This window comes from Rhipicephalus microplus, chromosome X, assembly GCF_043290135.1.
Source record: "Rhipicephalus microplus isolate Deutch F79 chromosome X, USDA_Rmic, whole genome shotgun sequence".
Classification (NCBI taxonomy): Eukaryota; Metazoa; Arthropoda; class Arachnida; order Ixodida; family Ixodidae; genus Rhipicephalus; species Rhipicephalus microplus.
Genome location: NC_134710.1, coordinates 196161475 through 196178732, shown reverse-complemented (window position 1 = coordinate 196178732; position 17258 = coordinate 196161475). Strand labels below are relative to the sequence as shown.

Sequence of the window (17258 nt, the reverse complement as noted above, 5' to 3'; positions counted from 1 at the left end):
TTTATCGCTTCAGCTGTGTTTTTTACAGGACGCTCGATCCCTCTGCAGAGTGCGTCCAATCGGTAGAAAAACAAGAACTTGCGCAAGTGGATCTCTTACAAAACCGACACCTGTAGTTGAGTCTATCCTGTCAAACGTGTACAGGCTGTTAGAGCGATAATATATTTGCACATTCGATTTGTCGTATCTCTGAACAAACCGGCCCGCAGCGGATTCTTCGCCTCGTAGCAGACAACAAACACAATGCCGCTCCCGCAATTTCTCCTAGTTTCGGTTTTGGTTCAATTGCTTCTTTATAAATAGTATAAAATGTTATATTAGTTTTATAGCAATATTTAGGTGTATAACGGTTTTTATTAACATGTTAAAGGTTTTTTAGTTTGTACTGGCGCTAGTAAAGCGCCAGTTTAATTGTTAATGTAGGTTTTTAATTGGAACGTTAACAGGTGCTTAGGACGTTTATGGGTTGCTGATTAGCGTTTTGGCATTATTGTAACGACAAAAGCACGTTTTGGCTGAAGTTATAAAAGCTAACGAGATATTTATTATATCACGAGCTTCATCAACGCCCAACATTTTAGCCTCATGGCGCTGTCGCGGGATTTGCGCTCCTGTTTCTGTTTTCGCTGAATGCGCCGAACACCTGACTGAAGATAAACTCGGCACCGAGCAGGCTGTGTGGCTCAGGGAGCAGAGGGCGTGACATATCCAGCCTGTCGGCATACGAGTCTGCCCGAGCGATGCGTTTGTTACGGTCGAGTGTAGTCTTGCGTAGCTCGAGCATTGGTGCGGAAAACGAGAGTGGACGCGCTATCATCGACACGGTTTCACCGTGACAGTCCGGCTGTGACAGACGAGCAGAAAAAGCTTGTGAAAGTGTTCCCATGGGGTCGGCTGTGAGTACTGTCATCTTTTGCGCATATGGAGTGTTTTTTTGTGGCTCAGTGTGGCGAGTCCGGAAGAAAAATTGCGCTCGTTGGTCGTGCAGCCAGGGGGTCGAATGGTCCTATTTTCAAAAAAAGAAACGAGACCCTGGGCAAAGCTCTACGTCGGTATCTGACGGTGCGTTCTGTCGTCAGCACGCGACGTGTGGGCGAGCTTCTTAATGCACCATGGCCTTGTTTTTGTTGCTTTTCTCTGGCCGGATCGATAGCCGCGCACATCCGAAATGATGCGTGTGTATGCACGAGTTCAGAACGAACGTGACGGAGTAGCTTTCGCTTTCCGATGTATCGTGACTGTCTGACGACCGTATTGCCGGGTCCTTATCATTGTAAGTGCAAGCCATGAGTTCAGAACTGAGGCGTACGTTACTGGCGTATTTCTTTTTGTTATTCCTCCAGCACCGGTTAAAGGTTTCGTAACGTACGCATAACCTGGGTGAGCCCAGAGTGCACGCGTGGTCTTGTTCTTCCCGGTGGCTCGTCATCGTCCCCAGCAGATAAGATCGAATATATTGTAGCTTCTCATATCTGTAATGTAGCCACGGAGTTGATTTGGAAAAGCCAGATCACCGGCGTTATTACTCTTGTTAATGGAGAAGGTAATTATCATTGAATAGCACAAAAATTCAAACATGGCCAGGTTTCATCTTGCTTACACCTTTGTCTTTTCATGTGATTGATACCTATAAGGGAGTGCAGCTACACAACACATGTCGTATGTAGTATACCCCACATGTTCACGTGATTAGTTTAACCATTGTGTGGGCAAGCAGGTTCATTAATGAACTGCTACATAACACATATTTATGGTAAGTTTATTTGAACTTAAGGTGCAATGTTTGTGGTTCGATGTTATGCATCAGTCTGGTTAATTTTTTATGCATGTAATTAGTTTGGCATCTATTTACCTAAATATGTACTGTCGGCCACTAAATATGGACCACAGCAGCACATGGTGAAATTGCCGTCTTCTATTGAGGGCACAGCACTGGCTGTGCTGTCGCCAGAGGATGGCCCTAACAACGTTCTCGACAGCAGACCGCTGGTAACTAGAGGACGCATACAGCATGTCACCATGCATTTCCATGGTCTGTATATTTTGTGGTTAACTGTACATCTATAGAGTGAATTCATTTAATATTGGGTTGCCATTTCAGTGAATTGCCTACATTTAGGTAAATATCGCCAACCTATTTGGGGTCCTCAGTCTCTTTTGCATTTCTGTGTTGCCTATGCTTAACCACTTCTGGCTGTTGCAACATCATTACATACTTTCTCTTGGCTCTGCAGCCTATAACATATAATGGAATCCATAATAGAGCAGAAGTAACTGACCATGCCAAAATCGCAATCCGATTACAAAAGATATGCTGTATGCAGCTAAACTCTCTAGATTAATTTTGACCACCGGGGCTTAATGTGCTCTTACATCTAAATAAGCTTCGTTTTTTATTTTGCCACATTAAAACAGCTGTTTCTGTCAACCTCAAAATGAGCAAAGGCTAAAATGTCAAGTTGTGTATTCATCCAAAAAAAGCCATGTCTGTGCATCACTGCTTCTCGCTTAAACCTATAAAGAAAAGACCATAGCAATATCTGCAGAAAGCACATAGTGGGCAGCACTCTCCAAGAAGTTTGTTGCTGCTTTTGTTCAGGTGTGCAATTTGTAGTTACCTTTGCTATACCAATTGTTCTACTCACTGTCAGAAAATGCAAGACTGTTTACCTTCAATGTAAAAGGATGTATGTACAGTGACAATGTATACATAGGACATTCTTTCGTACTTAGTGCTTTCTTTGTTGTTGATTTTTACAGCAAAGACCAAAAATGCATTATATACCTACGGTTCCAAAGGTTCTGAAACTTGTTTTGAATGTTATTGCATCTAGAGCAGTAGAGAAGATCCTCAGTTCATGAGAGGTTGAAGACCCACATAGTCAAAATCAATTGAATGCCTCCAGCTGTGGTACCACCACTTACTGCCAGGTTGTGGCTACAGGATGTAAAAACATAGTAATAGAGAAAAAAAGTCAAATGGGGGTTCAGGGTTCAGTCATGGTCGTATTTAACAGTGAAAATGCTGTTTTTTTTTTAACTCTGCTCTGGTGAAGGAACTGATAAGTACAGTAATATTATATGTGTAAATACAAAGAACATTACTGCATGTTACGTGCTCATTGTTGTCTTCTCTTGAATAAGATTTCAAATAATAAGCACTAAATATGTTGTCAAAATATGTCCTTAATAAAATCTAGGAATGTGGTTTTACATCCTATTACCTGTTAACTGAGAAATCGGAAAGTGTTCCAGTGAAGCCTTGGCACTGTACTACAAGCACATTAGTCAACATATGTCAAAGCCACTAAGCATGTATGGCATATAGGGGGAACCGATATGCGACTACTAGTTAGCTGGTCACTGCATGAAGCTTGCACATAGTCATTGCATACAGGTCATATGCTTATGTAGAGCAGGATGTTTGCTTCTTTATCTAAAACAGGATCTTTCATTTTTGGGCTGTTACATACCATGCTGTATGTTTATAAACCTGCTTGCAATAATATGTCATTAATAAAAGAGCCTTTCTTTTAATTTTTTCTCATACTTTTGGTGCATTGTTGGTAGTTAATTATCAAATTTTCTATGTGAATTTTTCTGACATTTTGATAAATTGATTTGTTCTGAATTGGAATTATATATCTTAGTTGCAGTTATTTGTGTTTGTTTAGAAGGTTTTCTCTTGTGGAGCTGCTTACTGTTTCAGTTTCTACTTTTCTTTTTCTTTCCGATTGTGGCGGTAAGTTGGGCTTGGGGAATTGTTGCATCACTCTAAAGCGATACAGCACTTCCTCAAGGATGAAAATTAACTCTGGAAGTAGTTGAAATACATTTTTAAGCATTGTTCATATGTTTGTATAGGTACTTGCTCTAAATGGTGAGCCAAGAGGTGCTTGATCAAGTTAGACAGGACTTCATTTAGTGCGAGTTTTGAGGGAGGCTGGGCACCTTCACCAATATTTAAAGGGACACTAAAGAGAAGCAGTGACTTGGTTTAAATTGACAAATTTCACTTTCAAAACTTTGATGGCTAATGTTTCGCTATCATAAGTTTGGTATTAGTTGAGATCATCAAGGTTAAAATATAATTTTTATATTTCTCACTGAAATCTCCGCGTGTGTGTGACGTCGAAACTTTCAAAATGTATTTTTCGTATTTTCGCATCATTCGCTACACGAAATTTTCTGAAACTTCGTATACTAGCACCTAAACTTCATCGATTTGAAGGCACGTAGGACTCGGTAGACGTTTTTAACATGTATGACGTCAAGGTGTTTGGTGCAGGAATCTCAGGTTAGCGTCTCTACTCGCATTTTCTTTTCACGCAGTTTCTCGCTCGCCAAGTGTCGCGTCCCGAGAAGGGTGTTTTCTTTCGGATTGCGAAATTCTGCTTTACTAGTATGCAAAAAATCATTTTGCTCGTTAGGGTTTGTGTAAAACGGTGCCCAGCTTCTTCTTGCCAGGGAATGTGTGTGTGTGTGTGTGTGTGCCCGTACGTGTGTGCGTATAGGAGGGGGGGTGTTAGTGCACCCATGGAGGGAGCTTGCTTTTCTTGAGCTAAGGCAGATGTTCATCTGATGCTTTTACCTTTTAAGTCGGAGTATTCTGTGTTAACAAAAACACTGAAAATTGGCGTTGGAAGGTCTGAGGAGCGGGAGATCACCGAAAGTGAACCTTAGTTTGAGCTTAATCTGAGTGGTGTGGAATATTTGCTTGTAACATCATTCACTTTAGTGTAATGGTACAACACTTCATCAGGTAGGCTGTGTCTTGCTTATGCTTTTTTCTTTTTTGTTGGTGCAATTGTTTACTGCAGGCTTATTCGTCTCTAATTATATTTATTCATGATTTTTAATTATTGTACAAAAGCTACTCTGGCTTTTAATTAAAATAGAGGTTACAAAAATACTTTTCATTGTTATTTGATATCAATAAAATTTTGTTTCGATTATTATTTTTCTTCATAATTAAAGGCTGGATTTCTATGTACCAAAAGCATACATAAGCATTAAAGGGGCCCTGCAACACTTTTTGAGCATGTTCAGAAAACGCTGCGGATCGGTAGTAGAGGCTCCCGACAACACGCCAGCCAAATGTTACAGTGCAGCACGCCGCCTAGAATTCACAATAAATTATCAGTCAGCTAAAAATTGCTTTCTCTTTCCTCGACAAATGACGGAAGACGCTCAAAAATCACGCATAGATTATCCATCTACCAGCCATTGGCTGATTTGCACATGGTACGCTCAGTTGTTATGATTGCCGCAAGAGGCCGTCACATGTCCACGCGTGCGCGCGCAATCACACTGAAAAAAAAAAAAAAAAAACGCGTATTCGAAGAAAAAAATGTGCTCAAAGTCCCCTGTCACACGTGATGTTTTTTTGTTTTCCCCTCCCATCCCTTCCTGCTTACTTTCGAGCGCTTTCGTCGGGACGCGAAAAGAGATAATGCGATTGCAGCTTGTGACAAATCTTTGTAACTTCGCTCGTACTGGATGGATTCTTAAAATTTTTCCGGCATTGAATTTGTGAGGCTTTTCCTCACAAATACGCTTTTCCAGTGAATTAATTCCATGGTTACTTAAAAAAGTGTTTCAGGGCCTCTTTAAGTTCATTATGCTGCAAAATCTTAGTTCGAGCTAGTTGTGGTTGTTTATATGCATTTACTTGTTTAAACTAAATCTTTGTTAAAAGTGTGCGGCAATGTGTCCTATGACCTTATTTAACTTGCTTCATTATTTTTTTTGTTGCACTTCACTCACTTGTACAGCTTATAAATGAGCACTTTTTGGTAAAAATTTGGTACATGCCTGGACCAAAACTGAATGGAATGCCAATTTCTATAATTTGAAGCATCACATTAACAAGCCATTCATGACCTGTGTTATAGGAATATCTTTGGAGTGGAGTGGTTGTCATGTTTCACTGAACCATGTTTGTTGCAAACTGTGAAGTATAACATAGCAAGAAGTTTGTGCTCAATACCTGTACACATGATGCTATATCTGGTGCCTTGTTTTTTTTCACCAACTGAATACTACTCTTTTGGTAGGACACTATCAGAAAGCTAATAACTCCCTTTTTGCTTTGCTTCCTGGGGTCGGTGCTGTTTAATGTCCGAAATAGCCAGGATGATATGTAAAGAATGGAATATAAGGAGCAACTGAAATAGTTCATTAAAAGTTATACAAGAATTATTAGAATGAGAAGATAGTAGTAGGAAATGAAACGAAGCATGAAAACAATGTAGATTACAAAATACAATAAGTACAGGCCTTCTATATCGAAGAGTAATGAATGGGCCATAAAAACCTTTTGCGTGGCATTTAATGGCAACATTTCAGCTCTACTTTTGAACTAGGCTCTGCAAAGAGGCTTGTTGAAACTTCAAGAATAGCCTGGTGAATTCAGTTAAGGATTTCATCTAGCAGCAATCAATGCTATTAAGTGCCAATGGTTTAATGAAAGGTGTAGATATGCTCAAGAACCTGGGTTCAGTTCCCAGCCATGGTGACTGTATGTGGTGGGGAGGAATGGACACTTAATTATAGGCACATATTGAAGAATTTCAGATGGTAAAAAATAATAATAATATCTGGGATTTTACGTCTCAAAACAATATAATTATGAGTCTCCATAGTGGAGGGTTCCGGAAATTTAAACCATCTGGTGTTCTTTAACGTACACTGACATCACATGGTACACGTTCCTCTACTATTTTTCCGCTATTGAAATGTGACTGCCATGGCCGGAATCGAACCCACAATCTTTGCGTTGGCAGCAGAGCACCCTAGCTACTGTTCCACCGCAGTGGACAAGATGGTAAAAACAATCTGTGCCCTCATTATATTGTGGTTTTGGCTCATAACATCCTTGTTGCGAACTGGCCCCTACCATGGCTCTTCTAACATAATATCTCAATTTTTTTTATTAGTAGAGTATGGTAAATTTGGATAAACTATGTGTAACTACACCCACTATTTTAAGGCATTCAGGCTACTGAAATTTCAAAAATGACTTCCTTTTTAGGTGCAACCATTTAACCTGAGGTTATCCATATAGACTACATAAACAGACACGGAATATTAATTGAAAATTTTCATTACCAGTTATACTAGATTTGCTCAGGACATAGCTGTATAGACCACTAAGATTATATTAGTGGTATTAGTATTTGCGCACAGGCGGTGTCTTACCCAATAAAGTGATAATGGAGGGGCGACTATTGCTATTTGAAGATTATATTTTGCAAGGAATAAACCTCTTGCACGACAAGTTTCGTTGCACCACTGCTACTGCAAGAGATGCCCATTGTGGGCTGAAAGCCATTTCTTGTTTTAGGTATGCTGCATTAAAAGTTTTTGTTCCATGTTTGCCACTTGGCGTTTGATTCTTGAGATAAAGGGACAGCAATAACAGCATTAAAAGTTTGGTTGAGTAATGCAATGGAAAAAAATTGTAATTCAGCCCCCTTTGGCCTTCCGCTCACTGTTTTAGTCTACTGTAAATGCAGTGGAAAAATGGCAAGACCATTTGACATCGTGGTGCCGCCAGGGCAAGTTTGCATACCTGCTATGGTGGCCTTGTAGTAGTGCTGCTGAACACACACTGTTGTGGCTTAAATACCTGAGCCACAGCAGCCGCATTCTCGTGGGCACATACAGCAAAAATTTGGAGGGTGCTCATTTGAAGAGTGAAAAGCAATTGTTCTCATCACCTGTATCGCTTGTGAACTATACTATGAGGAAAGGAACATCTGTACACGTCCCCTTTGATGTTGTAACCTCTCTTCGTAGCCCCGCTGCAGGAGTCTAGTGGCTAAAGTACTCGGCTGGTGACCCGAAGGTCACGAGATCGAATCCCGGCTGCAGTGGCTGCATTTTTGGTGGAGGCGAAAATGCTGTGGGCCTGTGTGCTCGGATTTGGGTGCACGTTAAAGAACCCCTAGTGGTTGAAATTTCCTGAGCCCTCTACTATGGTGACTCTCATGATCATATTGTGGTTTCGGGATGTTGAACCCCACATAACAATCAACCTCTCTTCGTATGCCTACTATAAAAGCAAGTTTGTCATGTACCTACTAGGTCACAATTCATTTTGTGAAGTAGCAAAGTGTCCATTAGATATCTATTAGGTAATACATTCATTCACCTACCTAGCTATGCACTTTGTTGATGCTGTGGCCATTCACTCATTCCGCAATTGACACGGTATAATGCCTGGTGGGATTCTGTGGTTCTTCCATGCAGTATGTCTCTCTCTCTCTGACTCCTCATCTGACATGGCGATTGTATAGGGTCCTTTTCCAAAGCATTTACAAGGACTTTCATGGCTCTGTGGTAGCATGTTTGACAGTCATGCAAAATGCTTGGGTTCAATTTCAGCATGAATACTGATTTTAATTCATATCATCCATTGGAACTTTTGGCTCATGAAAAATAGCACCAGCACTGCATTTTCTGCTACACTGACATTCTTATGCTATCACATTAAAATTCTTGTTACTATGCCTTCGTTGCGTGATAACGAACCTCAGATGGGCAGAGTTAATACTGAGCCTTTCATTAAAGCAACCCTCTCAACTCAATGTGCAGTTGTTGAAACACAGTTTTTTTTTTGAGCAGGTGTGCATTTCCTCCAAGTGGAGGACTCCATCTATTGTGACGAGTTCTTTGTGGTCATTCATCATTAGCTGTCAGAAAATTATTTATCAGTCATGGTACATGTAGGCAGAACTGTCCTCTTGCTTTACGTTATAAAGTTATTTTTTGTTGCTCTTTCAGTATTTTATTGATATTGGCAGCAATAGCTTGTCACTTTTTGTACCTTGCAGAAATAACTGCAGTTGTACATTTCCTTGGTACTTCTGGCTTCTTCAAAATCTAGGCTTGGCTCCTTGGGAGTTATAAGTGTCCAGTTGAGCCCACCCCCATTTCTAGTGGTAGTGAATCGGATAAGGAAACAATGTAATTCAAAAAGAAGTGGGAACTGTGGCCAGAATAAGTAGGGCTTCTTTTCACTAGCATTTAAGTTATTGTAGCATAAGTACAAACCTGGCTTTACAGTTTAATAGGTGTTAATTTTTGTTCATTCAGTGCTTCATCTTTACAGGGGAATACCGTACTTATATAGTGGCACGAGTTTCATTCTGTTGAACTTGGTTGTCTAGGATAAGCTAAAATTATAGGTAGTGAAAGTCACTTGCTCTATTTTATATGCTAAGGCTGTTGTCACTAGAAGCTTGCAATTAATGGTAGCTTTTGTGTAATAGAATAGCACAAAATGAAATTCAGGTTCTCTCAAAATACAGATGCTCCAATACCTCAGTGCTTACTGTTGCACACTTGTAGTCTTGTAATAGGTGCTTAATGGCCAGGAGTGTAAAACAGTCCTCGCTGTTCATGCTACTGCTTTGAGATTAGAGAATACATTATTTACTAGCATTTTACAGTTATTTTCTTTTTACAGTAATAAGCATGACTTCTAGGCAGCAGCTACCTATGTGCTTTAAAAGCCACTATCATTCTTCTTGTCTGCCTGTAAAAATCATGACTCATTAGGACTGCCACCACTTTTGCATTGCAAACTAAGTGTGAAAACACTGAGGTGCGATTCTGCTCTCTAGAGTGTGTCGATAGTGAAAGAAGCCTGTGCTGTCATATCTGACAAGACAAAAGCATGATATCATTTTGAAGTCATTCCACAGGCAGCATCTAGTAAAGGCATTTATTGACGTTATGAAAGCCATGCCAAGCCGCTTATATCACTTGCACTTATGTGTTGCAGAGGCATGTCATAATGTCGCAGAAAAAAGATTAGCAGTCACCTATATTTCGCCATCATATATTTAACTAGTCATTTAATCTGTGTTTTTGCCCCTAGTTGTAATAATATAAACCGTATACCTCTATGCTGCTGCTGTTACTTGGATTGTCCACTTGATACAAATTATAAGAGCAAAATAAAATTATTTGTAGCATCCATTAACCATGCAAGTTCTGGGTGTTCTCCTTTCAAAACATTGTCATGTTCAGAGATTGTTGACTTTGCTACTTAAGATTGTCCACCGCGGTGGTGTAGCAGTTACGGTGCTCGGCTGCTGATATCTAGGCAGAGGGTTCAATCCCTGCTGCGGCAGTCTCATTTCGATGCAGGGAAATGCTAGAAGTCTGTGTATTGTGAGATGTCAGTAGACATTCATGAGTGTCAGATGGTTGAAATTTCCAGAGCCACCCACAGTGGGGTTCCTCATAATCATACCTTGATTATAAGATGTTAAACCCTAGATATTAGTGTTGATATTAGTCTTGATTTAGATTCTACTCCTTTTGAAATAACTTGTTTCAAGATTATCCAGTTCATAAGAGGTATCCTCTGTAACTTAGAATAATTATGTTATTGTAAGCTTGATGTTTACAACCTTTGTAAAAAATAATAAATTTTGATTTTCGGCACAAAAAGCAGATGTGACATGAAAACATGACCCTGTTGTTTCTAGTTACAGCACTTTGAGCGAATAGCCTAAGCTCCAGTTTTGTTCTGGTATATTAGCGATACAGATATGAAATTTGCAGTGATTCATTCTGCTAGCTGCTTGTAGCAACTGGTGATCTCAAGTAGCATGGCATGAGCCCTGCAAATAAATGCTATTCCCAGATGTACGAGAGCATTTCCCTATTTTATGGGTGGTTTAAAGTGCTACATTTTGACAGTTTATTTTGTTCGTTTATTTTTTTTACAGCACTGGCCACACTGTGATGTTGTCCACAAAAGTTGGCAAAGCAGAATGTGCCTGTTAAGCTGAAGAAAGTTGCAAGGTCTTTCATTATCCTTCAAAACACATCATTTCATCGTTTGTTGCCACAAGAAGCATCAAGATGGTCAGAGCAGTTGTTTGCCAAGTGCTGTTTAGAGTTGCACTTCCTATTGTTTTGTTGCTAGGTATGTGGGACAAGTTTCTCTACTTTGTGTTTTAAGAATGTATGTTAGCATAGTTCAGTGAAAGAAAGCTTTACATAACATTTTTTAAACTAAATACTTATAAGTAAAATTTTTATATACTAAATGCACAATTCTCTTTTAATTAATCTACAGTTAAATTATATATAAATCAGCTAGCGGCACTAAAGAATACAACTTATTCAGTAAAAGAGGTTTTTCCTCAATTAATGTACTATAGTCTTTAATGTATGAGAAATTCATAATAATGAATAGAGGATAAGCAGATAACTGCCACCAAGCTTGGATGCAGTCTCTGAAATGGTTTGATGAGCTCGATTTATTGCCACAGCAAAGCAAAAAGAGCTGTGGCCTGAATGAGTGGGGTTTCTTTCGCCGATACTGATGCAGTGGGTTAACATGAGTGCAGCTCTGAACTTCAAGATGTAGGGTTAAAAGCTGTGTCAGCATGCACTGTTCTTATGCAGGTGATGCTTGTTTTGAAGATGTATATATTTGCAAAGCTTTTTTTTCTCCACTGGTCCAGTATTAGAAGCAAGCATAAGTTGTGGAAGGCAGGGGATGTATTCTAAAACTGGGCTAATTGTGCTAAAAGACATTTGAATGTCCATCAAGCTTTCGTAAAGTTTTATTTAGAATGTGCGCCAGAATAGTTGGAGTCATGTGCTTATACAATACTTGTACCATGCCAAAATGTTTTAGTGAGCTGCGTTACTCTAAACTTGTGGTTTTCACCAAGAACTGGTTTTGAATGTTACTTTACAGGTAATATGGTGTTTGCTGAGTAGGAAACTGAATTATTAAAGTGGCACATTGTGCTTTATTGCTGAAACCTGTTATTTATGGAAATTATGTTTTAGCCTTCAGGAATGTTGCAGTAATTATACATAAGATAGCCTTGAAACAACTGCAATTCACAACTGCAAGTTCACAATTTTGCACTTCAAGGTGGATCACTGTTCAGCTTCAGAATATAGTTGTAGAAAGCAGGCACATGAGTACAGAGTTGGTACAGAGCTTACAAGAACTATGAATGCTAGCTGGTGACCCTTAGAGTCGTCGTTTCCTTTTTGTTTAGGCTAGCTTCATCATTCTTTACATATCTTTGCTATAGATATAGCTGGATTATACAAAGGTTTTTGTCTGTGGTAATTAATGTATGTTGAAAAGTAGGGCAAATAAAGCATGATTAGTTAGAGGGTAGTTAAAAGATTGCATTGTTGTAGTTGTGAACATTTATGGTGTGGTCTAGCATCACAACTGGCTTAGAATCTCTGAAATGTCTATTAACAAGGGTATCATTGAGAATGCTCATCTGGAAGTGGTGATGAATTGTAACTAAATAAAGCCAGGAAACCAAAAAGTATAGAGAGAAATAAAGCCTGCACCTTCTATGAAGTATAGAGAGAAATCGCTGCTACACATTCATTGTTGGTGTATCACTTGTTCAGATCAGCATATAGTATCTATGCAGAATTTTTTAAAATGTTTGCTCTGCATAGAGTTGATCAAGTATGTATAAAAATACTTAGCAGCATGGACCTCAGGTTCTGGGTTGATTTGTAGAGCTCAGAAAAGTGTTTGCATTGCAGTACTCCTGTTGTGTCTATTGGACTGTACCTTAGATTAGGGCTGTACATTCGTTTGCTGCTGCTTAAAGGTGTTTGTTGTTGTTGTTTATAGATGCTGTTTATAGTTGCTGTATTTAATGTGGCATATAATCACATTTGCAATTTATTTTTATTACAGCGGTGCTGTTTCGCTACAATGCGTTCTCCTTTGTGTATTTACTTCTTCTCTTGGCCAATCCATTAATTCCTGGACCTAATTCCAGAAATGCAAATATAGGTAAGTTTTCATAGTTATCTGTGCGGAGGAAATCTTGTTGGCTCTTGGACATTGAGCTGTGGTGTAACTGGCCTATTACTATACTCTCATTAGCTTGAGAACCTTTGTTCTTGTGTGTGCATGTGCACGTGTGTATGTTTTCTTATGCTTTATTGTCGTTAACTTCATGTGGAAAAACTTCTGCTCTTGTGGTATTGGCTCCTGCATATGGTCAAAGGAAGGCATTAAGTTGGATTTGGTTTACTGTTGTGTCCTTTAGATAAGTTTTTTTTACATGTTTCATAGTATCGCCCAAACAGGGAAAACATGTGAAGGCGGCGCAAAAAGTCAATTAAAATATTTTACAAGATTGTTTACATATATCCACATTGGTAAAGAAAGCAACAAAATGGTAATATCAAGGAAAGAACGCAGGGCCATGTTGTTCTTCAATTGATTGGAAATCCTCACACTGAGACAATTAAGCCATTTTTGTTTATGCTCATCAGAATAACCAGAAGCGTGGAAGATTGGGCGAGTTGCATGAAATTATGAAAGAACAGTGCAGTGTCCGAGAACCATCATTTTTTTTTGCTCTGCTGAAGTGACAGTTATTACAAGATTGTTCAAAATGAAGTGTAGTTCTATGTTAAGCTGAGATTCATAAGTGGACTTTGGGCTTCAGCTGTCATACATGCGAGAATGTAACACATTTTGTGTGGTGTGAACTTGCTTCAAATGATGCTTGTTTTTAAGACTAGTTAAGACAGCTGAAATTCCTTCATTGTTTTGTGCAAACTTGTTATGCTGTTAAGTGTTACGTCATTCAATATTTTTCGTTAACATTATATGGAGTGCTATTAAATGCCATGATAGAAATTCATTCACATTGACATCAAACCTGTATATTGTCTCTGATGTGATGCACTTTGCGTTTTCCTGTCCATTGTTTTCATCTCCAGTGGAAGTCTTTCTGGTTGTCTGAACAGCCGCTTTATGGCATTCTTTTCCAAGTCGTGGTTGCAGGAAACGGTCCTGATAACACTTGTGGCCTGTCTGTGTAATCAGTGTTGTGGCGGAAGTACACATGGTGAATTGTGAAATGAGGCCAAGTGTTGCACATGCCAGCACCATCACAATTCTTAATGGGTGCTGAATCTTGCTCTGCACAACGGAAATCGTGCTGTTTTGAATAGTATGTTGCATAGCTGAATGGTTTGGACTGCTGTCTTTGAAGAATCAGCGGGACAAGTATAAGCCAAATGGGAGATTTTGTAGGAACCGTTGAAAAATATTGAAACTACTGTCACACTTGGTAAAGTTGAGTGACAATTATGTAATTAACAGTCTATAAAGGATTTACAAGTATATTGTATTTGGTTGTCTTCATGAATCAGCTGTTTATTTTGCTATGGACTTGAAATTTCCCTATGTTTTCAGTACGAACAAACTGCTACCTCAAGACAGTTGTGGGAGCAAGCACTTTGTTTTGTGTGGCTCAAGTGGTCTACCAAATAGTTCTGCTATCAACACAAAGCTACAGCAAAGAGCACAGTGTTGCTGACAGGTAAGTAATTGAATAACAAGCATGGAACAACTTAAATATATAGTACCATAGCACTTCATGTTTTACTCTCATTTCATACCTTTTCTATAAACACTATGGATAAAGCTATAAAAGTTACAATGTTTGTGCACATTTTGTTGTTGTAATTACGATATTGAAATTAACAAACATGCTTTGCATCATGCTTTTCATAATCAGCATAGTCTCAAATATACATGGGGAATTTATATCATGTAATTTGCTGCAACAGTATACGTCTCAATGCCAACGTCTCAATGCCATACGTCTCAATGCCAAGCCTACACTGTACATATTTGCAACTTCTTTTGCACTGCAAAAATGTGGTTTTGTTCGCCTGGCTGCCATGTCCGATTATGTGAGGACTCGTAAAGCTGCTCAGGGGTGGGCATTCAAAGGCTTTGGTATTTTTTTATGACGTTGGCCTGAAAAACTAGAACTTGTGCATCAGAACGAACAAAAAAGAGACACATAACAAGACAGGGGTTAAAAAACTATTTTTACCTTTTAATTACTGCTTTATGCATTTTTTGCAAAGTCTTTAATTCATGAGCAATATGAAGAAGTGGATGCTTATTTTGATCCTACTTATAGTTCCTTAACTTTGTTGTATTATTTTGTGCTAGCAGTGTAACACTTGCTTTCTGTTTTATTGTTCATACATTGCCCTGTTACAAAGTCCTGGACATTAACTGCCAGTATAGGCGGTTATAAAAAAGTAATGAAGTAATGGACTGTACTTTCTAGGAGTTCGAAAGCGAGCCAGCCTGCTGACATTTGTAAACTTGGGTTTTGTTGCAAGTTGTAGATGTAGGTGTGATGCAAAATTCTTCGAGAAATAAGCAAAAACTAGCCTTATAGTACTCTTTTGCTATGGCAGGACTTAATTCTAAAAAATTGGTTTGCATGAAATCCCTGCCTTGTTTCTTATTAGCCAAATGCATATAAAATAGAGAAAGCTGAAACTTTCTAAAGATTGTTTTGCCTCGTTTAAAGCATATACCAATATACAAATAACCTTAACTAATGCCTAATAATTGGCCAACAACATTGCATTATAGTGAGATGCGATAACACAATGCACACCTTTCTGTGCAAGGAGCAGCATCTGTTCAGGGAGAGACTGGACGGGCAGATTTATGTTCATCTTGCTTCAGCTTTTTCAGGGGCTTGTTGTAGAGGTGTACTGACAGATTTTGTTTGTGGTTTTTTGTATAGGCTGTGCAATTAGACCATTAAGCTTCAATAACTGCATGGGAAACTATGTGATATGCAGTGGGCCTAAGTAACGATGTGTGCCAAATGCACCGGAACTTCAGCTGGGAAGTGCGAAGCAAGTTACTCTGAAAAATTCATGGTAGTGGTCACATGCTATCACAGGCTACTTCATGAATATTATGTGGAGCTAACTATGCAATTTTGTTGCTTTTCCATGAATCACTATCACTTTTTCTCCAGGTTTGTCCCACTGAGTGCTCAATGTACCTTGCTATCAGTTGCTTGAAAACCACGGGGCTTAGGTGTCCACAACAGTAAATTGACGAACATTCACATCAATGTGATGTGGTACCGTGTAACTCTAACCTTCAGTATTCATAATATGACATGTTTATCTCCTAACCCATGCTACATGTTTGAATTGGTTTTATTGGTGAAGTCCTAAACTATCATTGGCAAAGCTTTATTTGCTTGCCATAAGATTGCTAGAAGCTGCATATTGTATTTACCGCCATGACAGTGAAAAAAAGACAAAATAGGTATTGATATATTACATATTGCTGGCACTCACTCCATTGCCCTGACACCCACTGATTTATATTTTTAGCTTCCAATGGAAAATTTCTACTGTGGCACAAATTACTCTAAAGTTCAGGTTACCATCAATGAGACTATAGCGTAGAATCGGGAAGGAAGCTCTCAAGGGTTAGTGAGCCTTCCTCTTAAAGAACACTTGTCTTCGTTCTGGGAATTGACTCTACCTCCATTGAAAACTAGCTGCAAAACTAGCCTCCTGATTCCCCCTCCCTCTGGCTATGCTGCATACTTGGTTGTATGCATGGTAATGTTCTGTGTGCTTGATAGTAGGTTATGTATTGATACGGTTATAACTGTTGCTGTACATAAAATTTTTGGTAGCATTTTGTTGTGCTGATGTTTGAATGGCATAATAGCAGCATAGTTGGCACCCTCGTCATAGAGATTTGACCTTACTTTTTTGCATACACAGCTGTAGCCTACAAGAACGCCTTCTAGCATTGGTTGGGCTTCATCGAGCAGATGGAATCAAGGCACCAGAGGCACTTAGTCTTCTTGGCCTCGACTTTGTTGTGCTATTTGCAGCTGTCTTTACCTTGGTGATTTGTGAAAAGCTTGGTAAGCACATTTTATACCTGTAATGCTTGCATGATGGATTTTTCACATTAAATTTACTCTGCAATGCACAGACCATGGAATTTAGTCAATTCTTAAAGGGGCCCTGCAACACTTTTTGAGCATGGTCGGAAAATGCTGCGGATCGATAGTCGATCCTCCCAAGAACACGCGAGCCAAATATTATAGCGCAGCTCGTGGCCTAGGATTTACAGTAAATTTTCAGTCAGCTAAAAATCTGTTTCTCTTCTTTTGGCAAATGATACTATAGACTCCAAAATAATTGTATCATACGCCCAAGTACCATGCCATGGGCTTGTTTGAGCATCGCGCACTCGGGAGTTACTGGGGCCGCTGCAGGAGACCATGCTGTGTGTGTGTGTGTGTGTGTGTGTGTGTGTGTGTGTGTGTGTGTGTGTGTGTGTGTGTGTGTGTGTGTGTGTGTGTGTGTGTGTGTGTGTGTGTGTGTGTGTGTGTGTGTGTGTGTGTGTGTGTGTGTGTGTGTTGCGCGTG

The 17258-nt window shown here is 39.3% G+C and overlaps 1 protein-coding gene across 2 annotated transcripts in view; it reads left to right on the top strand.

Annotated features, from left to right (window-relative positions):
- Window positions 1-483: 483 nt before the first annotated feature.
- Piezo (piezo type mechanosensitive ion channel component) overlaps window positions 484-17258 on the top strand; it is a 220079-nt gene continuing 203304 nt past the window's right edge. For both annotated transcript variants that reach the window (XM_037428842.2, XM_037428841.2), the window contains exons 1-5: window positions 484-896; window positions 10746-10945; window positions 12713-12811; window positions 14231-14357; window positions 16603-16748. In XM_037428842.2, the coding sequence (XP_037284739.2) occupies window positions 10882-10945; window positions 12713-12811; window positions 14231-14357; window positions 16603-16748 (436 nt within the window). In that variant the 5' untranslated portion in view covers window positions 484-896; window positions 10746-10881. The remainder of the gene's footprint in view (window positions 897-10745; window positions 10946-12712; window positions 12812-14230; window positions 14358-16602; window positions 16749-17258) is intronic.